The sequence below is a fragment of the Melanerpes formicivorus genome, unplaced genomic scaffold (assembly GCF_026170545.1).
Source record: "Melanerpes formicivorus ecotype bairdi unplaced genomic scaffold, bMelFor1.0.p_v2 SCAF_147, whole genome shotgun sequence".
Lineage (NCBI taxonomy): Eukaryota > Metazoa > Chordata > Aves > Piciformes > Picidae > Melanerpes > Melanerpes formicivorus.
In genome coordinates this window covers 277,993-300,371 of record NW_027142499.1, presented here as the reverse complement: position 1 = coordinate 300,371, position 22,379 = coordinate 277,993, and the positions used below count along the sequence as shown (strand labels likewise).

Genomic DNA, 22,379 nt, shown 5'->3' with positions numbered 1-22,379 from the left:
ATTCTTTGCAGTAGAAAGAAATTCTTTCCAGTGAGGGTGGGGAGACACTGGCACAGGTTGCCCAGGGAGGCTGCGGATGCCCCCTTCCTGGAGGTCTTCAAGGCCAGGTTGGATGGGGCATTGAACAGCCTGGGCTGGTGGGAGGTGTCCCTCCCCATGGCAGTGGGGTTGGAACTGGCTGATCTTTAGGGTCCCTTCCAACCCAACCCATTCTATGATTCTAAGCAAAGGCTGTCAGTAGGAACTGGAGGCTCTGGAAGGTTTTGAAGCAGTTCTGTGGTTTGCTTGTTGGCATCATCCACAGGAAACACATCTGGGAGGCCAAAGGTCACCAGAGCTGCAGTACCTACACTGATGGTTGTCTCCAATTACTTCTGGGGATGATTCAGTGGATTGTATTCCCCGTGGGTTTGTGAGTGGCAAATCCTGCGGCATTCAGGCGGATACGAGAGCAGAGGGAGGCTGGGAGGGAGGCTTTAAAGCACAACCCAAATCTGTTCCAGGGCAGATGGTTAATTGTGTGGGTTCATTTATTTGCCTAATGCAAATCATGTCCTGCTTGCCCAGTGGCACCAGGGGAGCTGGATTCCTGTTTGTTTTTGCTACAAACTGGGCTGAGAGTTCACTGCATGAGAAGCTCCCCAGCAGAGAGGAGATTTTGTGGTATGCAGCAGAGAATCACCACATCTCCAGGGCTGGTGGAGAGGAGAAACATCAGCTCCTGTGGAGAAGGGCTGGGATGGGAATAAGTTACCAACACCACGCTGGTATGCAGAATCCAACCTCCTATCTTCATGGTTTCAGGCCTGTGAAGTGGCTTTAGTGGATGGCAGCATCCCCTCCCCCCCATCCCAAATACAGTCACTGGGGGTGTGTCTGTGGGTCTGTCCCCTCCAGGGTTCCCTCCAGCCTAGGACCGGGAGGGTGCTTCAGGGGTTCCCAACTTCCCAAATGGGCCTAATTGAAGCCTAAAGAGATCTTTCACAGATTCATGGCTTTTCAAAGGAGAAATTTACATATTAATAAGAAGCTGTTCAGACTGATTGGCTTAATGTGTTTGGGGTAAGTATAATTAAATGTCAAGGGAAAATGTATCATGAAGTAATGAAGCTGAAGCTAATTTATCAAAAAATGAGTCCTAGAGAGGGGAGACATTTCCAATAATAAACAGTTCTTTAACCTTCCTCTTTAAGATGATTTGCTTAGTCAGGGCTGAAATATGTGGTCTTGAAGATTCTCGTGTGAGAGAGACATGAGATGGTTATTGCTGGTGGGGTGGTGGTGGAGGATTTGCAGTGTATAAACCCCTCCAGTATGAACCCCTCTGCCCTGGGACTCTAAGGCTGAGCCCATCGAGGGGGTTCACCCAGGTCCCAGTGGGGGAAGGTGCAGCTCTGCTCCCTCTGAGGCCAACAGCAGCATGTAGGAGGGTGTTTGGGATTGGTGTACATGTGTAAGACTTCCAGGATGCCCTTAGGGGAGAAGAACAGGCTTGAGGTTTTAATTATGTCTGATGCTGGGTCACTTATGCCCTTTTTTGCCTTCTTCTTCAGTCTTTTCTCTTTACTCTGTAAGCTTTTCAGAGCATTGCCATTTCCTGCTCTGTTTTCATGCTCCTGGGGATGAAGATCAGCTCATGCAGGCACATCCTGAACAAACAAAAGATGCACTGCACATTCAGAACAGTGATGCAGGTCCCAAAACTGTGGGGTTTAACAGCATAACTGAGGAGAGTGAGGGCCAGGCTGAAGGCCATCCCAGTCCCTGTGACTCTTTAGCATCCTTCTGTGTAATGGAAAGAGGGCTTGAGCTCCCTCCCCGTGGCACAGCCATACAGTAGACAAACAGCCTTGCTCCCCTCAGCAAACCTCTGCTCTGGGGGAGTTCATAGGGTTCATTTCCAGCCATGCACTGATTGTCCTCTGCTGTCCACCTCCTGGAACTGGGAGCTCTTGATTTCCACTCAGTGCACTTGCAAGGAAGAAAGGCAGGATGCAAGGCTGTGAAAGAATCCTACCTTTCTTTACCATGAGAGCAGTAAAATACTGGAACAGGTTGCCCAGGGAAGTGGTGGAGGCCCCATCTGTGGAGACATTCATGATCAGCCTTGATGTGGCCCTGGGCAGCCTGATCTAGCTGGAGGTATCCCTGCTGACCGCAGGGGGATTGGACAGGATGACCTTTGAGGGTCCCTTCCAACCCGCCGCAGTCTGTGGCTCTGTAGTGATAGGACAAGGGGCAATGGTTTTAAACTGGAGCAGGGTAGATTCAGCTTGGACATAAGGAAGAAGTTCTTTGACATAATGTGGCACAGAGGGGAATCAGCAGGTTGCACAATAACAGAGACATCTGTGGAGGAGAGCAGAAGTAGTGTCTGTTCTCATTAAGAGGCGCCACAGTTACAATATAAACCAGCACCAACAGAACCAGCCTCCAGAAGCCTGAATTTACCCAAGCAAATCCATCTGGGAAATGAGGAATCACTTCTCATTTGGGAGCTGTGTTGGAAATATGATGGAATCACTGTGGGGCTGGTTTGCTCCCTTGGAAGGATTAACTGGTGCTTGGCAAACGGCTCGTGCCTTTTGCTTGGAGCTGCTGCAGTTAAGCTCTCGTTGGAGAAGTTTCTTGGGGGTTGGAGAGGCCACTGAGAGGTCACATCCAAGAGGGCCAGAGGTGATGAGGGAGTGCTCCCCAGTGCATTAAGAGTTTGAACTTAGGGGGTTTTAGATGAAAAGTTAGGTCAGAAGGGAGACATGAGCATGGAGACACTGGTTGCCCAGGGAGGTTGTGGCTGCTCCCTCCCTGCAGGTGTTGAAGGCCAGGCTGGATGAGGTCTTGAGAAACCTGGGCTGGTGGGATTGTCCCTGTCCATGGCAGGCAGGTTGGAACTAGATGATCTTTGAGGTCCCTTCCAACCCAGCCCATGCTGTGATCCTGTGACTCTGTTCATGTAATTGTGCAGTGCTGTGCAGGGCTGGTGACCGGGAACTGTGGACTGGGAGCACCAGGAAACCCCAGACTGGGGTGTCATGCAGAGTGCTTCTCCCTGCACTGCCCTCTACCCTCACTGTACCCTTGTGGCAGCTGGCCTGTTGCTGTCTGTGAGAGCAGGATGAGGATGGTGGAGGACATGGAAAAAAGCCTTCTTCTAAAGCTTGCAGAAATCTCCTTGCAAGAAGCCAAACAAAGAAGGAACTGACCACAGTGTGTCAAATAATGACTGCTGCAGAGAGGTTATGTCACGAGCTGGGGTTCATGAACCCATCCCCAACCCCAGGAGTGAAAGCTCCTCTACATGGTATCACAGTATCACAGTATCACTAAGATTGGAAGAGACCTCAAAGATCATCCAGTCCAACCTGTCACCACAGACCTCATGACTAGACCATGGCACCAAGTGCCACATCCAATCCCCTCTTGAACACCTCCAGGGATGGTGACTCCACCACCTCCCTGGACAGCACATTCCAATGGTGAATGACTCTCTCTGTGAAGAATTTTCTCCTCTCCTTGAGCCTAAACTTCCCCTGGCACAGTTTGAAACTGTGTCCTCTTGTTCTGGATGCCTGGTGCTGTCTCCATTGCCGTACAAGGCATGGAGATGTGGCAAAGCAAGCTATGGCCAAGGGGTCCAGAGCTCTTCACAGGCTCACAGGATGTTAGGGGTTGGAAGGGACCTTCGAAGATCATCAAGTCCAACCCCCCCTGCCAGAGCAGGACCAGGCCACACAGGAACACATCCAGATGGGGCTTGAAAGGCTCCAGAGAAGGAGACTCCACAACCTCTCTGGGCAGCCTGTTCCAGGGCTCTGTGAGCCTCACAGTGAAGAAGTTCCTCCTCATTCTGAGGTGGAACCTCCTGTGCTGGAGTTTCCATCCATTGCCCCTTGTCCTATCCCAGGGAGCAAGTGACCAGAGCCTGGCCCCTCCCTCTTGACCCCCAGCCCTCAGATATTTACAGACACTTATTAAACCACCTCTCAGTCTTCTCTTCATCTGCTTCTGGTAAGCAGAAGACAGCTGGGATTTACCAGCAATGCCACTGAGCACGACCCAGCATCCTCCCAGACAGATGCAGACATGCACCACAATGACTTGGCTTTTGAGCCACTGGAAAGCAAACAACTGCAAAATGCCTCTTCTGCAGCTGGTCAGCCTGGAGGAAGCACTGGTGCCACCCGTGAGCGCCTCAGCTCCAACGAGTTCCTTGTTCCAGCAAGGAAAATCAATGTCTTGCATGGCTAATGGCACCAGAGACTTTCTGCTTGTCAGTAGCACTTAGCCACTGGCAGTCTCCAGGAGCTGCCCACATGTACTTCCCAGGGCAGTGGAATTTTGGGAGCTTCTCAGCACAGTTCCTTCTCCCAGGCTGGTCACAGGATGCCCTGACAACAGCATTGTCTCTTGCCACCAGCTTCATCTCTGCTAGCAGCCAGGCCACCAGTGCAGGGCTCCCTGCTTACCTGCTGCCCTCAGAGCAGCAGCTCTGCACATCAATAATTAATGAGAGCAATTAGGCAGAGGGCTGGCATGCAGTAATTAGCTCTGATCAGTGCAGTGGCCCTTCCCAGGGGCTGGGAAGCTGAGGCAGGAGCTGAGCACTGACGGCACAGTGGAGGGTGGGGGGATGAGAGAGGTGTGGAGCCCAGACCTTCACGCAGGCTCCCTCTGCGTGCAAATGTTGCCCTGCCCCTTCGAGATGCTCCTGGGCACATCACTGCAGGCCTGAGGGAGCTGATGCCAGTCTAGGGGGCAGGGGACTCTTGGGAGCAGAACCAGCCCCTGCTCTTGGGGACATTCCTTATCAAGTCCAAGTTCAGTCTGGAGGAAAAAAAGGCTGAGGGGAGACCTGATTGCTCTCTAGAGCTCCCTGAAAGGCAGTTGCAGCCAGGTGGGAGCTGGTCTCTTCTCCCAAGGAACAAGGGATAGGACAAGAGGAAATGGCCTCAAGTTGCACCAGGGGAGGTTTAGGTTGGACATGTGGAACAATTTCTTCCCCCTAAAGGGTTGGCAAGTCCTGGCCAGGCTGTGCAGGGCAGTGGTGGAGTCCCCATCCCTGGAGGGGTTTCAGAGCTGTGTAGGTGTGGTGCTGAGGGCCATGGGTTAGTGGTGCCCTGGCAGTGCTGGGCTCAGGGTTGGGCTCAATGATCTCAAAGATGTCCTCCTACCCAAACAATTCTATGACTCTGATTCTATCCCGGGGACATTGCCACTTCCTGCCAGGTCACCTCAGGCCTAGATCCATGGGGCAGCAGCTGCCCTGCCCTTGGCCAGGGATTGTTCCTGCTCTTCCTGAGCAAGGTCATGGCCCCAGGATCCGGAAGGAGAGAGTCCACCTGTGGAGTTATCAGAGCAGCCCCTGCACACACGACACTTGCTCTGTGGAGGTTCTTTGATGGGTTTCCCAGCTCCTCAGGAAGAAGACTTCCTGGCTGTGACCTCAGGCTGAGGTGACACTGGCTGTTGTCCCCATGGATGCTATGCTGGAGCTTAGTGTCCAAGTCCCTCTTTCGGAGGCAGTGAGGTTGCTCAAATGGTTTCCTCTTCAGTGCTGCAGTGCTGCCCACAGTGCTTGGCATGCAGCAGGGGTGCAGCTGGGGGGATCTGCTGAGGAGCTGACACAGAGCCTGACACAGCCCTTGGGCTGACACACACAGAGGCACAGCCACCTGTCTTGTCCCTGTCTCTCTCAGAACCTGCTGCCAGCTGGACTCAGGTTGAGGCTGGGGCCACCAGCGCTGGTTGCTGCTGGAGGTTTGGGTGGGGACAGGGCAGACAGCTGGGGGTCCCTGTGGCCCTGTAGGCTGCAGTTCAGCTGGAGGTTGGCACTGTGGATGCTGGCTGCATCCCATGTCAGGCTGTCAGCTATCTCCCAGGCTTCACTGGAAGGAGAGGAGGGAGGGATGGGAAGGCAGCTCTGATAAGATGCTGCATGACAGATACAGTGTGGAAACAGCTGCTGCTGGCTGCAGATGTGAGGAGATGCACAACTACCCAGACTTGCTCAAATCAGCACTGTGAGGACAAGCTCAGGACCTCCCAAGGCTGCTGCCTGGGCCAGGCAAGCTCAGAGCAGTCAGTTTTGGGGGGTGGAGGGTGGTGGGCCCTGCCTCTGTGAGAGTGGTTTGTTTGGGAAGGTCAGACCTGCAGCCAGGTCTGGGGTTTGGGGGAGTTTGGGAGTGTGCCTCAAGGTGCTGTGGCACCTCCACGTGCTTTGAGAGCTGTCCTTTCCTCCCAGCACAGCTCAGTGCAGCATGTCTGCATGTCTGCTTGGGGATTTCAAACCCTTCTGGGCTGTTTGGGATAGTTCTGGGAGGGAACCTGTCAGAGGGAGTGTGCCAAGGTGGCAGGAGGCTCCCCAGCACATCTAGGTGGGGGAGGGGGGCAGATATCCCAGGGACCATTTACTGCTTGTGGAAGCGAAGCAGTTCTGCCAGACACCTCCCAGGCCATGGTGATCCCAGGAGGTGATGTGCTCCTCCTGCACAGTTTGTAGTGGCTCAGGAGGGACAGAAGAACAAAGCCAGAAGAAAACCCAAGGTCTGACCCTGCCACCATGGCTTCACCAGAGTGCAGATGTCCTCTGGGAGATAAGAGTTGTGTTGGAGGGGATGAGAGCTGTGCCATAGGGGATGAGAGTTGTGCTGTAGGGAATGAGAGTTGTGCTGTAAGGGATGAGAGTTGTGCTGTAGGGGATGAGAGTTGTGCTGTAAGGGATGAGAGTTGTGCTGTAAGGGATGAGAGTTGTGTTGTAGGGGATGAGAGCTGTGTTGTAGTGGATGAGAGTTGTGCTGTAGTGGATGAGAGTTGTGCTGTAGGGGATGAGAGTTGTGCTGTAGGGGATGAGAGCTGTGTTGTAGTGGATGAGAGCTGTGTTGTAGTGGATGAGAGTTGTGCTGTAGGGGATGAGAGTTGTGTTGTAAGGGATGAGAGTTGTGCTGTAGGGGATGAGAGTTGTGCTGTAGGGGATGAGAGTTGTGTTGTTGACCCTTCCCAGCCACACTTAGATTTTCCCAAGTGTTTTCTTCACCCAGACAAAACACTTTGGCAGCAGGCTGGGTGGGAATGGGAGGGACCTCTGGTCTTTCTTATCCTCTCCCAGGGCTGTTCCTGCCTCTCATTTCATTCCAACCTCAGCCCCATCCATCCTCTGCTAAAACCAATGGCAAGGGTGCCCTTTTGATACCATCTGTGGGGCTTGATCTCACCTCCAGCAACACAACCAGCGATTTTTCTCTTTCCCTTACAGCCCTCTCTGATCTTTTGCCACTCTCCTTTCAGCTTCCTCAGTCCCCCCAGCTCTTCTTGGAGGGTTTGATTCATTTCTATCAGCTTCCTGAAACCCATCTTTCCATGTATTGATTTCACCCAACATCTAAAGGCAGGCAAAGCAGGAGGCTCAGCTAACTCAAACGTGCCCTCATGGCTCATCAAAGGAGATTTAGAGCTTTGCTAGAGCTGCCAGGGCAGCAGAGCCCTGGGCTTGAGGCAGCAGCCTCATAGGAGGGACCCATTCATCTCCTTAGGCAGTGGGGTTTAATTAATGTGCATGTACACACTGCTGGTTACATCAAGATCTCACTCTTGCCAGAGCATCTTTCTCTCCAGTCAGCTCCTGCACATGCTGTAATGGTTCTTCTGGGAGACCAGGCAGGAGGGTGGGGGAAAACCAAGCACTTGGAATGGCAGCTTGTGATTTTGGTCGTAAATTACTGCTGCAGAGTCTCTCTTTGAAATTATTTGGAAGAAAAGGAGAAAAGGAGGAGGAGGGAGGGGGGAAAAGACACCTTGCTGGTAACCACAGTAGCCCAAGGAGCAATGCACACAGCACTTCCGAGGTGGGAGGCTGCATCAAGTCACTGTGATGGTTGTGCCTCAGTTTCCCCATCGTCCTTGTTCAGCATCTTCATGCTCAAGCAGGCTCTGTGTTTCCTCCAGGACTGTCAGTGTGTTACATGCCCATCAAAGTGGTGCCAAGAAGGCAAAGGATCTCCTGGAGTACATTAGGAAGATCAAGGGAGGTTCTTCTCCCCCTCCACTCTGCCCTTGTGAGGCCACAGCTAGAGTCCTGGGGCCAGTTCTGGGCTCCCCAGTTCAAGAGGAACTGCTGGAGAGAGTCCAGGGGAGGCTGCAAAGCTGCTGAGGGGCCTGGAGCAGCTCTGGGAGGAGCAAAGGCTGAGAGCCCTGGGGCTGAGAGCCTGCAGAAGAGCAGCCCCAGAGGGGAGCTGAGCAATGCTCAGCAAGAGCTAAAGGAGCTGTGGGGGGCAAGAGGCTGGGGCCAGGCTCTGCTGAGTGGTGCCCAGGGACAGGACAAGGGGCAACAGGCACAAAGTGAAACCCAGGAGGTTCCCTCTGAGCAGAATGAGAACTTTCTCTGTTGTGAAGGTGCTGGAGGCCTGGAGCAGGCTGCCCAGAGAGGTTGTGGAGCCTCCCTCTCTGGAGAGATTCCAAAACCTCCTGGCCATTGTGCTCCTGGGCAGGCTGCTGTGGGTGCCCTGCTGAAGCAGGGGGTTGGACTGGATGATCTCCAGAGGTCTCTTACAACCCCACCATATGTGTCTGGTCTCTTCCTGGAGACAGAAATTGTGGCAGCATTTCCATAGTAAGGTCTGAAGTCAAATAACCTTCCTGAGACCAGTTTCCTTCTCTGCTCTCCCAGCCCTGCCAGAGCTTCCACCATCCTGCCAGCCACTTACCACCTGGCATGCAGAAGGCAGGACACAAGTAAGGGGGGCAGAAGCTGCTGCCATGTGGCACTAAAGGGCACTGCAGTGCCAGGGGGGCAGAAGCTGCTGCCATGTGGCACTAAAGGGCACTGCAGTGCCAGGGGGGCAGAAGCTGCTGCCATGTGGCACTAAAGGGCACTGCAGTGCCAGGGGGGCAGAAGCTGCTGCCATGTGGCACTAAAGGGCACTGCAGTGCCAGGGGGGCAGAAGCTGCTGCCATGTGGCACTAAAGGGCACTGCAGTGCCAGGGGGGCAGAAGCTGCTGCCATGTGGCACTAAAGGGCACTGCAGTGCCAGTGCCCATCCCAGTTGCTGCTTGGTTTTCCGGGTGGTCGATGGAGGGGTTTGCCTCAAGCCTGGAGCACTGCTAGCTCCCAGAGATGCAAGGGATGGGTTTTTTCACCTCTTCCTCCCATGCACAGAGGTCAGATCACAGTATCACAGTATCACAGAATCACCAAGGTTGGAAGAGACCTCAAAGATCCTCAAGTCCAACCTGTCACCACAGACCTCATGACTAAACTATGGCACCAAGTGCCACATCCAATCCCCTCTTGAACACCTCCAGGGATGGGGACTCCACCACCTCCCTGGGCAGCACATTCCACTGGCTAACAACTCTCTCAGTGAAGAACTTTCTCCTCACCTCCAGCCTAAACTTCCCCTGGCACAGCTTGAGACTGTGTCCTCTTGTTCTGGTGCTGGTTGCCTGGGAGAAGAGACCAACCCCTTCCTGGCTACCACCTCCCTTCAGGAAGTTGTAGAGAGCAATGAATCATTTGGCACAAGGAAGCCAGCTGCAGTTTTAAGCACGCTGTCACTTGGTGGTGCAAAGGAAGGACTCAGGATGGATGTCTGCTGGTGAGGCAGTGTCCCCATGCCCTCCAGTCACACTTCTGAGAGTAGATTTGGCCTTTCCCTGCCAGAAAGGTTCTTCTGTGGGACTGAAGATCCCACAGCTGCTTGGGCTCTTTCAGAAAGAGCAGCACCTCTTTGATAAGGCTTTTCCTGTGATGACCTCTTTGGTGGCACTTCCTCACAAACAGCACTTGCTGCCTCAGGAGACTTCCTTTCCCACCACTGCTGAGGGCTGGGGAGCTCCAAACCCTGGCTGCTGAGTCTGGAGCAAAAGCAAACTGCAGCTGATTTAAGCTGAAGGGAACAAAAAGTAACAGAGGGCAGAAGTTTCTTGGGTGCTGCTCTAAGGTTCTTGAGATCTCATTCACTGGCAACCTATCTGCAGTCATGGAAACAAGGAGGCTCCTCAGATGCTCTAATATCTGCTTGGGGGCTTTCCTTCCCCACCACCATATATTTGTGTGTATCCCACTGCTTGGATCAGGAGCTCAGGCTGGGGGCAAAGAAGAAGAACAGCCCCAAGTCAGGAGACAGGCCTGGGCTGGGCACCACATCACAGCATCACAGGATCAGGGGATGCCAGGGGTTGGAAGGGACCCGAAGAGATCATCCAGTCCAACTCCCCTGCCAGAGCAGGACCATACAATCTGGCTCAGGTCACAGAGGAACACATCCAAATGGGTCTTGAAAGTCTCCAGAGAAGGAGACTCCACCACCTCTCTGGGGAGTCTGTTCCAGTGCTCTGTGACCCTTGCAGTGAAGAAGCTCTCCCTTGTGTTGAGGTGGAACCTCCTGTGCTGCAGCTTACATCCCTTGCTCCTTGTCCTATCCCAGGGAGCAACTGAGCAGAGCCTGGCCCCTCCCTCCTGCCCCCCAGCCCTCAGGTATTTAGAAACATTTATTAAATCCCCTCTCAGTCTTCTCTTTTCCAGACTAAAGAGCCCCAGGTCTCTCAGCCTCTCCTCCCCAGGCAGTGCTGCAGTCTCCTAAGCATCCTCAGCCCTCTGCTGGACCCTCTCCAGCAGATCCCTGTCCCTTCCTGGGGAGCCCAAAACTCAATGCAGTACTCAAGATGAAGTCTCACCAGGGCAGAGTAATGAGTGCCTGAGATTTCTCTTTCACCCTGGGTTGTTCCCTGCTCTGGCACCAAGGAGCTGCTGCAAGCTGCAAACCCCAATGGTGTTCCAGACCCATTCTCTGCATCCTTCTCCTCCTCAGTTATGTAGCAATTGCTGTTCCAGGCAGGGCACAGCTCACTTTGCTGCTGCAGGTGAGCTCTAGGCAGACCTTTTCATAACCTCAGATGACCTTCCTGTGGACTTTCAGTGCTTAAAGGAGCCAATAAGAAAGCTGGGGACAGATCTTTGAGCAGGACTTGTTGTGACAGGACAAAGGGTGATGGTTTGGAACCCAAAGAGGGAGACTCAGACTGGAGAGAAGGAAGAAATGTTTGACAGTGAGGATGGTGAGAGCCTGGCCCAGGTTGCCAGGGGGGTGATAGATGCCCCATCCCTGGAACTATTGCAGGTCAGGTTGCTTGGGCCACTGAGCAACCTGCTCTAGCTGCAGATCATAGAATCATTGAACCACAGAACTGTCAGGGTTGGAAGGGACCTCAAGGCTCAGCCAGCTCCAACCCCCCTGCCATGTCCAGGGACACCTCACACTGCAGCAGGTTGCTCACAGCCACATCCAGCCTGGCTGCAAACACCTCCAGGCAGGAGGCTTCCACCACCTCGCTGGGCAACCTGTGCCAGGCTCTCACCACCCTCATGGGGAACAACTTCTTCCTCACATCCAATCTGAATCTACCCATTTCTAGTTTTGCTCCATTTCTCCCAGTCCTATCACTCTCTGATACCCCCAAAAGTCCCTCCCCAGCTTTCTTGTAGCTCCCTTCAGATACTGGAAGGCCACAAGAAGATCTCCTTGGAGCCTTCTCTTCTCCAGACTGAACAGCCCCAACTCCCTCAGTCTGTCCTCCTAGCAGAGCATCTCCAGCCCTCTGCTCCTCCTCATGGCCCTTCTCTGGACACCTTCCAGCACCTCCAGATCCTTCCAGATGTCCCTGCTCATGGCAGGAGGTTGGACTGGATGCCTTTTGAGGGACATCCCTTCCAGCCCAAACTATTCTGTGATTCTCTGATTCTAAACAGTCATACTGGACTGGAAAGGAACTCATCTTCAGGGGTTAAGAGGAGATGATTGGGGCAAGCTTTACTAGAAGCCAGAGAGCATGTGAGGCTGATCACTGTAACCACAGCAGCTTTATCTTTGAGGGTTATGGTGGCATTAGGCCTGGTGAAGAGCTGCCTTTATCTGCTGCCACCAGCCTCCCTTTGAGAGAGATCTGGGTTAGATTTCTGTGGGAAAGGTTTGCACCAAGGCAATCTGCAGCTGCTTTTGTGCTGTGCACGCTGCCAAGGAGCTCAGGAGGTTCTGAGCAGGACATGGCTTGGTCCAGCTGGGAGCAGAGCAGCAGATGGACTTCAAACTGCAAACTCATCTCAAGTTTTCTGGATCCAGTGACCAAAAGCTGCTCCATCTCTGCGGGAAACAGCAGCACGTGGTTGCTCCTCCCACATGAAACAAGCTCCCAAAAATCTCAATTCTGGAACAACCAATTCTTGTTCTCTCACCAATCACCAGCTCCTCGTGGTGATTTAAGCTGGCCAGACAGCAGCACAGGTCAGCTGAGGCAAACCAGCTGCTCTAACCCATCTCCCAGCCCCCAATGGCGCTGAAGTGGGCACTGAGCATGGGCTGGAGGCAGACCCTGACACCACCTATCAGTGCATCCTCTCCTCCAAGCTGAACTTCCAGAAGCACCACCCTTGGCTGCTCAGTCTCATAAGGAGGGGGCCTGAGATGTTATTCTGGTTTCTTGACCTAAAATGATGCTTTCTTCCCCAGAGCTGTGCTCTTGCTAAGAACAGGATCTCGAGATCAGGAGGTGTCTCTGTGGACTCTGATCTCCAGGGCAGGGGGGAGGTCAAGCTAACACTTGTTGTAAAGGCATCACTATACACTCCATAAAGAGATATCAAAGCCATACAGGCATGACACCAAAGCTCAGTTCCCACACCAGCACTGTCTGAGGGGTGGGAGCCTGTTGCTGGGACACCCCAGCACTAAAGTGCCAGTGTCCAGGACTAGCACACCAGGGAGCATTAGGAAGTCCCAGAGCAGCTCCAAGTGTGTCACGGGGGGCTGTACCAATCTGCTGCTCAGCCTATGCACAGCATCCACCCCTAATCCATCCTTCCAAAGTAGCTGAGCCTGCAGCTGCTCCTCTCTCACCCTGGCTGGGTGCTGGAAGTTTTGCTGCAGTGGCTTGGAAGGAAGACTGTGGGACTGGGGGTGTTTAGCCTTCAGAAAAGGAGGCTGAAGGAAGACCTCATTGCCCTCTACAGCTGTCTGGAAGCAGGTTAGAGCCAGGTGGGGGCTGGTCTCTTTATTAGAATAAACCTTTATTAGAATAAACCAAACCAGGTTGGAAGAGACCTTCAAGATCATTGTGTCCAACCCATCAACCAATCCAACCCACCCAAACAGCTAACCCATGGCACCAAGCACCCCAGCAAGTCTCCTTCTGAACACCTTCAATGACGGCGACTCCACCACCTCCCCGGGCAACCCATTCCAATGGGCAATCTCTCTCTCTGTATAGAACTTCTTCCTAACATCCAACCTGAACCTCCCCTGGCACAGCCTGAGACTGTGTCCTCTTGTTCTGGTACTGGGTGCCTGGGAGAAGAGACCATCATCAGCCTGTCTACAACCTCCCTTCAGGTAGTTGTAGAGAGTGATAAGGTCACCCCTGAGTGTCCTCTTCTCCAGGCTGAGCAACCCCAGCTCCCTCAGCCTCTCCTCATAGGGCTTGTGTTCCAAACCCCTCACCAACTTCTTGCATGCAACAAGTGACAGGCCAAGAGGAAGGAGCCTCAAGTTGTGCCAAGGGAGGTTCAGGTTGGACATCAGGAAAAATGTCTTCAGAGAAAGGATTCTCAGGCATTGGAACAGGCTGCCCAGGGAGGTGGTGGAGTCACCATCCCTGGAGGTGTTTAAAAGGGGTGTGGATGTAGTGCTGAGGAACGTGGTTTAGTGGCAGTAGTGTGGGGTTGTGAGCTTATGGTGAGCAGCTGGACTTGGTGATCTCAAAGGTCCTTTCCAACCTCAACAGTTCTACAGTTCTACAGTCCTGAGAGGTCTTGTGGCCTTCCAGCATGTGAAGGGGGCTGCAAGAAAGCTGGGGAGGGACTTCTTAGGGTGTCAGGGAGGGATAGGACTGGGGGGGATGGAACTAAACTAGAAATGGGTAGACTCAGATTGGATGTTAGGAAGAAGTTGTTCCCCAGGAGGGTGGTGAGAGACTGGCACAGGTTGCCCAGGGAGGTGGTGGAAGCCTCATCCCTGCAGGTGTTTGCAGCCAGGCTGGCTGTGGCTGTGAGCAACCTGCTGTAGTGTGAGGTGTCCCTGGCCATGGCAGGGAGGTTGGAGCTGGCTGAGCCTTGAGGTCCCTTCCAACCCTGACAGTTCTGTGATTCAATGATTCTATGATCTGCAGCTAGAGCAGGTTGCTCAGTGGTCCAAACAACCTGACCTGCAATAGTTCCAGGGATGGGGCATCTATCACCTCCCTTCCAACCCTGACAATTCTGTGATGCTAAGACAACTCCAAACTGTTGCATTACCAAAATGAGGTCCTGCAAAGCCTGTTGGAGTGGACAAGGGTCCACAGTCCCCACAAACATCATCTGGGAGCTTTGACCAGACATGGGAACAAGCATCTGGGACACCACTGCTGGGCAGAGAGTCTGGCCCTGGAAAGGGCCAGATAGAGCTATGCAGGCAGGGCTGCAATGCTCCATTTGAGGAAGGCCTTCCTCCCCTATTAAGTAATTAAATAAAGCCCCAAGCTCTACTAAAATTAAAATAACAGAATCCATTTACTCTGGCAGGGCTCACTGCTGCCTGCTCTTGCCAAAAAAACATTTTTGTGGTTCTTGCCTTTTCAAGTGGCTCTTTTGCAATAAAATCCAGATGCCATTAGTCCAGGGAGGCCTCCAGGCAACTGTTTACATCCATGAAAGATGCCCTTTGTAATTAATGAATCTCCCCGAAGCCGCGGTAACGCATTCCCCGCGGCTCCCGGCATGTCCCTGCCCTCTGGCCCTGGCGGCAGAGGTGTGTCCTCATTCCTGGGTGCTGAAGAAAGCTTTTTGTGTTGCAGCCTCGCCGGGGAAAGGGTTAACCTCCTCCTTGGGAAGGCGCAGCTGAGATCTCCGCTCTTAACCAAAACGCAAGGGAACTCGGCTGCCTCCCCACCGCCCTCGTCCCGCTGCTGGTTCAGCAGCTCCTGCTCTTGCTCAACAGCAAGCTGCAGTTGCAGGAGGGGAAGGGAGCAGCTGGGGAGCAGGGTATGACCTGGTTCCTTCACCCTTTAAGGGGTTCAAGTCCTTCCAGATGACTCAGTTGTTGCAGGGTTTCCAAAGCAGATGGCAAGGACACAACATCTGAGGAATGTGGGGTTTGGTGCACGGGAGGACAAACAAAGGTGATTCATGAGAGGGCCCTGAGCTAAATAACCTCTGAGCAGGGGCACAGGCCAGAGCAGAGAGGTGCCCAGCACAGTACCTGCTTCCAGATGCTGGCTGGTATCAGGTATCTGCAGAAGGGTGTTTGAAAGGCTCTGGGGAGATCTTCTTGTGGCCTTTCAGTACTTAAAAACAACAATCAGAAAGTTTGGGGACAGACTTTTGAGCAGGGTCTGCTGTGACAGGACATGGGGTGATGGCTTGGAACTATTGGGTGATAGGTTGGACTCTGTGATCTCAAAGGTCTCTTCCAACCTGGTCTATTCCTACTCTATTCTATTCTATTCTATTCTATTCTATTCTATTCTATTCTATTCTATTCTATTCTATTCTATTCTACTCTACCCTACCCTACCCTATCCTATCCTATCCTATCCTATCCTATCCTATCCTATCCTATCCTATCCTATCCTATCCTCCTATCCTATCCTATCCTATCCTATCCTATCCTATCCTATCCTATCCTATCCTATCCTATCCTATCCTATCCTATCCTATCCTATCCTATCCTATCCTAGATTCAGACTGGAGAGAAGGTCTCACCACCCTCAGTGGCTCAGGTTGCCCACAGAGGTGTGAGCTGCCCCCTGGCTGGAAGCATTGCAGGTCAGGATGTTTGAGGCTGTGAGCAACCTGCTCTGGTTGCAGATGCCCCTGCTGGCTGCAAGGGGCTTGCACTAGATGAGCTTTAAAGGTCCCTCCCACCCCAAACCATTCTGTGACTGCCTGGCAGCTGATGGTTTGTAGGGCTCCTTGTCCTGTGGTCTCCTCCCAGCTGAAGGCAGCTGGGGTTAGGGGCTCCCTGTGTTCTGGGACTGCTGGCTATCTTTGCTCATTCCATCCAACCTGAGTTCAGCCAGCCTGTTTCTGAAGCTTTGTTTTGGCCTTTGCAGCACCAAGTGATGGCAAATCTCACCACAGAATACTGTGTCTGCTCAGCAAAGGTCATCCTCATGTGGCTTTTGAACCCAGCTCCATCCTTTGTGTCAGCATCAACTGCCTCTATAGCTTCACATCCTCCAGGATATGCAAGAGCTCTCTCAGTTGTTTCTCTAGCCTGAATGTCCCAAATTCATGGAGATTCCCCCAAACAGAAACTTAAGAGGGCTACAAGAAAGCTGGGAAGGGAGTCTTTAGGGTGTCAGGGAGTGATAGGACTGGGGGGAATGGAGCAAAACTAGAAGTGGGGAGATTCAGATTGGATGTTAGGAAGAAGTTGTTTCCCATGAGGGTGGTGAGAGCCTGGCACAGGTTGCCCAGGGAGGTATCCCTGGAGGTTTTTGCAGCCAGGCTGGATGTGGCTGTGAGCAACCTGCTGTAGTGTGAGGTGTCCCTGGCCATGGCAGGGGGGTTGGAACTGGCTGAGCCTTGAGGTCCCTTCCAACCCTGACAATTCTGTGATTCATCAGAGCCCAGCAAAGCTTCGGCTTCTTTAGGACCATGTCTTTGCTCAGGCTCTGCATAATGTGGCTGCAAAGGACAGAATTGCTTTGGGAAGGGTCAGCCCTTGATGCCTCATTTGTAACAGAACAACTCAGCCTGGGGTTGGGTTGTTATTGCTGTTTTTAGCTGTTGTGAGCTTTTCCTCGTTGCTTTTTTCCCCCTTTTTTTGATAGATGGCTTTAATTTTGCTGGAGTATTGCACAGGTTTGCAAACCAGATGTTGCTGCTGCAAGACAGCAACAATGAGGCAGGCAGGGAGCAGTTCATCACAGCACAGGAGGCTTGCAACCGTGGGGAGGTCAAAGACAAGGGCTCAGGGCATGGAGGGGATGTAGGTCCCTGCTCCTTGGGACCCGAGGCTGCAGTTGCCATGAGAACTGCTGGTAGCACAGCAGTGAACCTCAGTGGTGCTGCAGCCACCTCTCATCCATCTCCCATCCCCCCTGGGAAGGACTTGACCATGGAAGGAGACCAAGCTGTGGAGAGGAAAAGTGCTGGTAGCACAGCAGTGAACCTTGGTGGTGCTGCAGCCACCTCCCATCCATCTCCCATTCCCCCTGGGAAGGACTTGACCATGGAAGAAGACCAAGCTGTGGAGAGGGGAAGTGCTGAGGGCCTGGCAGGAGGGATGGGTCTGTGTACCCAAGTGATGATGGGGGTGGGTCAATCACTGGGGTTTTGCAGGAGCTGGCTCCTGTCTGTGGGAGATAAATGAAGTGCTGCAGGTGTGAAGGGGTGGGATGTGGGCTGCCAGGCAAGGGGGAACAAGGAGAGGAGCTGGGAGAACTCAGGAGGAGCAGACAAATGGCGGCTCATGTGGCTCCTAAACCTTTCTAGCTTGCCTTGTGTAAGATGGAGGAACTCAGGTTATCCTAAAGGTAGTGAAATGAGGATGCTGAGACCCTGGCCCAGGTTGCCCAGAGAGGTGGTAGATGACCCATTCCTGGAACCAGGTCAAGTTTTCTGGGGCTCTGAGCAACCTGCTTTAGGTGCAGATGTCCCTGCTGACTGCAGGGGTTGCACTAGATGGGCTTTAATGCTCCCTTCCAACCCAAACCAGTCTGTGGTTCTGTGATCCTGTGGCCAAATCCTGCAGTCATTAGCAAATCACATCCTATGCCTGACCCTGGAGGGCTTTTGGACTCTCAAGGAGACCATGGAGAAGGATTATAACATCATAGAATAGTCTGGGTTGGAAGGGACCTCCAAAGCTCATCCAGTCCAACTCCCTCTGCAGTCAGCAGGAACAACCTCAACTAGATCAGGTTGCCCAGAGCCCTGTGGAGCCTCACCTTGAATATCTCCAGGGGTGGGGCCTCAACCACTTCCCTGGGCAACCTGGATGGATCCCAGCTCAAGCCCTAAGCCCCTTCCCACTCCTGGCTGGGAGAGCTTCCCAAAGCAGCCTGTGTGTAGAATTTTTTCAGGTGGAAGAAGGAAATTGCTGAGGTCAGGAGGCTGATATTGCACATTTTTACATGACATCAGCTTGCTGCCACCTTGAAAACACCAGAAGATAAAGTCTTACATCCTGGCCCTTGAAAAATCCCCTGTGCCCTGCAGGAAGGGAGTGTTGTTACCAGAAATTCGCTGTTATTCCAGGGAATGTCAGCCAATGTGCAGGAAACTCCAGTATGGGCAGAGAGGAATTTAAAGGGATAGGACATTTGAAGTGCAGAGGTGAGCTCTGATCTCACAGTGCCAGTGCAAGAAGGGAGCTGAAATCCCCCTCAAGTAGTTCTTTATATGTTTTGGAGAGGCAGAATGGGTTTAGGTCTAATCTTAGGTAAATAGGCAGGCAAAGGAAGTGGGCAATGAGGAGTGTCAAGGTGCTTTGCTGAATTGGAGCATTATTGGACTTGATGGTCTCTGAGGTCTTTTCCAACCTGGTTGATTCTATGATTCTGTGGTTATTTGGCCTCCTGACAGTCCAGGCAAGGAGGAAAGGCAGCTGGGCTGGAGGCGTGAGGCTCAGGAGCATCCTGCCCTTTGCACCCAGGCCATCCCCAGAGCACCGCCAGCTCTCAGCTTCCCCCAGCTGACCCAGGGGCCTTCAGCACTAGAACAGAATAATTCAGGTTGGAAGAGACCTTCAAGATCATTACATCCAACCCATCACCCAATCCAACCCACCTAAACAACTAACCCATGGCACCAAGCACCCCATCAAGTCTCCTCCTGAACACCTCCAATGATGGCGACTCCACCACCTCCCAGGGCAGCACATTCCAATGGGCAATCACTCTCTCTGTATAGAACTTCTTCCTAACATCCAACCTAAACCTCCCCCTGCACAGCCTGAGACTGTGTCCTCTTGTTCTGGTGCTGGCTGCCTGGGAGAAGAGACCAACCTCTGCCTGTCTACAACCTCCCTTCAGGTAGTTGTAGAGAGCAATAAGGTTACCCCTGAGTCTCCTCCTCTCCAGGCTAAATGTGTCCCTCCTAATGTGTCCCTCCCATCCTTCTCTCTCAGGGACCTGATGCCCAGGACCCTGGAGGGGCAGATCACCATGGAGAAGACCCCCAGCTACTTCGTCACCAAGGAGGCCCCGGCTCGCATCTCCTCCATGGCCAAGGGCACCAAGCTGATCGTGGTGGTGCGGGACCCGGTGACCAGAGCCATCTCGGACTACACCCAGACGCTCTCCAAGAAGCCTGACATCCCCACCTTTGAGAGCCTGACCTTCAAAAACAGGACTACAGGCCTGATCGACACCTCCTGGAGCGCCATCCAGATCGGCATCTACGCCAAGCACCTGGAGAACTGGCTGCTCCACTTCCCCCTCGGGCAGATCCTCTTCGTCAGCGGGGAGAGGCTGATCAGCGACCCCGCGGGGGAGCTGGGCAGGGTCCAGGACTTTCTGGGCCTCAAGAGGATCATCACCGACAAACACTTCTACTTCAACAAGACCAAGGGCTTCCCCTGCCTGAAGAAGGCGGAAGGCAGCAGCAAACCTCACTGCCTGGGGAAGACCAAAGGCAGGACCCACCCTGACATAGACCGGGAGGTGGTGCAGAGACTGAGGGACTTCTACCGGCCCTTCAACATGAAGTTCTACCAGATGACAGGGCAGGACTTTGGCTGGGACTGAGGCTGACAAACACAAACAAACAAACAAAAATAATAATTTAAGTAAAAGGAAAATATAATATAATATATATTTTTTTTACCTATCAGTAGAGAGGGGAAAAATACAGAAGAAAAAGAAAATAATAATAGCTGTGCTGAAACCTGATTCGTTCTGATTATTTGGGGGGGGGGAGGGAGGGGGAGGGAAGGGGGTTGACTCCCTTTTGACCTTGCTTTGTGTCCTTGCTCCTCTCAGAGAGGAGCATTGAGAAGGGTACTTGGGGGGACCCTGGGGACAGCCAGGTTTTGCCTTGCAAATGCCATTTCAGACCAAATCTCAGCCATTTGAGGCCAGATCTCAGCCATTTGAGGCCAGATCTCAGCCATTTGAGGCCAAATCTTCAGCCATTTGAGGCCAGATCTCAGCCATTTGAGACCAAATCTCAGCCATTTGAGACCAAATCTCAGCCATTTGAGACCAGATCTCATCCCTTTTAACCATGAGGCAAAGGTTTTGACCATGAGACAAAGGCTTTGACAATGAAATAAACACCTCAGCGATGAGGTGGATGTGGCCATGCAGAAAAGGAGGCTGTGAACCTGCTCCTGTTGGGCATCACCTGGCTGCTGCCTTTGGTGGGCCTGGGGCTTAGCACTATCTCTGCAAACCACCACCACCAAAGCCAAACAGGTGTAAAGTTTTGAGAGGTCCTCAGAGCCCCCTCCAGCACTGAGAAGGTTGCTTGGGGGGACCCTGGGGACAGCCAGGTTTTGCCTTGCAAATGGCATTGGAGACCAGGTCTCAACCCTTTTGACAATGAAACAAACACCTCAGAGATGAGGTGGATGTGGCCATGCAGAAAAGGAGGCTGTGAACCGTCCTCCACAGCAAACTGCTGGCTAAGCTGTCAGCCCGTGGATTGGACCATTACACTCTGTGCTGGGTTAGGAACTGGCTGGAGGGCCGGGCCCAGAGAGTGGTAGTGAACGGTGCCACATCCAGCTGGAGGCCAGGCACCAGTGGTGTCCCCCAGGGATCAGTGCTGGGCCCTGTCCTATTCAACATATTCATCGATGATCTGGATGAAGGGGTAGAGTCAGTCATCAGCAAGTTTGCAGATGACACAAAGTTAGTCAGTTAGAGGGTCGAAGGGCTCTGCAGAGGGACCTCGACCGACTGGACAGATGGGCAGAGTCCAATGGGATGGCATTCAACAAGTCCAAGTGCCAGGTGCTGCACTTTGGCTATGGCAATCCCATGCAGAGCTACAGGCTGGAGTTGGAGTGGCTGAGAGCTGCCAAACAGAGAGGGACCTGGGTGTGCTGATTGACAGCCACCTGAATATGAGCCAACAGTGTGCCCAGGTGGCCAGGAGGGCCAATAGCATCCTGGCCTGCATTAGGAATAGTGTGGCCAGCAGGAGCAGGGAGGTCATAGTGCCCCTGTACTCTGCTTTGGTTAGGCCACACCTTGAGTACTGTGTCCAGTTCTGGGCCCCTCAGTTTAAGAAGGACATTGAAACACTTGAAGGTGTCCAGAGAAGGGCAACAAGGCTGGGGAGAGGCCTTGAGCACAGCCCTGTGAGGAGAGGCTGAGGGAGCTGGGATTGTTTAGCCTGGAGAAGAGGAGGCTCAGGGGAGACCTCATTGCTCTCTACAACTACCTGAAAGGTGGTTGGAGCCAGGAAGGGGTTGGCCTCTTCTCCCAGGCAAGCAGCACCAGAACAAGAGGACACAGTCTCAAGCTGTGCCAGGGGAGGTTTAGACTCGAGGTGAGGAGGAAGTTCTTCACCGAGCGAGTCATTCGGCATTGGAACGGGTTGCCCAGGGAGGTGGTTGAGTCATCGACCCTGGAGACGTTCAAGGGGAGATTGGATGTGGCACTTGGTGCCATGGTCTAGTCATGGGGTCTGTGTTGATAGGTTGGACTCGATGATCCTCGAGGTCCTTTCCAACCTAAATGATACTGTGATACTGTGATACTGTTGGGCATCACCTGTAGCTTGGCTGCTGCCTTTGGTGGGCCCAGCGGGCTCCCACCAGCATTGAGAAGGTTGCTTGGGGGAACCTTGGGGTCAGCCAGGTTTTGCCTTGCAAATGCCAGTTGAGACCAGGTCTCAACCCTTTTGACAATGAAACAAACACCTCAGAGATGAGGTGGATGTGGCCATGCAGAAAAGGAGGCTGTGAAACTGCTCCTGTTGGGCATGACCTGTAGCTTGGCTGCTGCCTTTGGTGGGCCTAGGGCTTAGCACTGTCTCTGTAAACCACCAAAAATGAAACCAAACAGGTGTAAAGTTTTGAGATGTCCTCAGAGCCTCCTCCAGCACTGAGAAGGTTGCTTGGGGGGACCCTGGGGACAGCCAGGTTTTGCCTTGCAAATGCCATCTGAGACCAAATCGCAGCCATTTGAGACCAGATCTCAGCCACTGGAGACCAGCTCTCATCCCTTCTGACCATGAAGCAAAGTTTAATCTCTCCTTTGGTTTTCTGAACCTGACCTTCAGAGATTTTTTTTTTCTAATTGAATTAAATCTTTGGTGATTATTAATATTTTATTTAAATTAGCCAATTTTCTGTTTACTTTTGCCCTTCCCTCCTCCTAAAATCAAGCTCTTTTCATCAACCCAACTACTTATTTTTCACCTCACAGAGGCCAAACCCAATAATCCTTTGCTTTGT

The 22,379-nt window shown here is 52.9% G+C and overlaps 1 protein-coding gene across 1 annotated transcript in view; it reads left to right on the top strand.

The window, feature by feature from the left end:
• The window catches only part of HS3ST3A1 (heparan sulfate-glucosamine 3-sulfotransferase 3A1), a 48,530-nt gene extending 28,692 nt beyond the window's left edge, over positions 1-19,838 (top strand). Inside the window, exon 2 of the mRNA XM_068168653.1 lies at positions 19,101-19,838. Within this exon, the coding sequence (XP_068024754.1) occupies positions 19,101-19,719 (619 nt within the window). The 3' untranslated portion in view covers positions 19,720-19,838. The remainder of the gene's footprint in view (positions 1-19,100) is intronic.
• Positions 19,839-22,379: the final 2,541 nt, after the last annotated feature.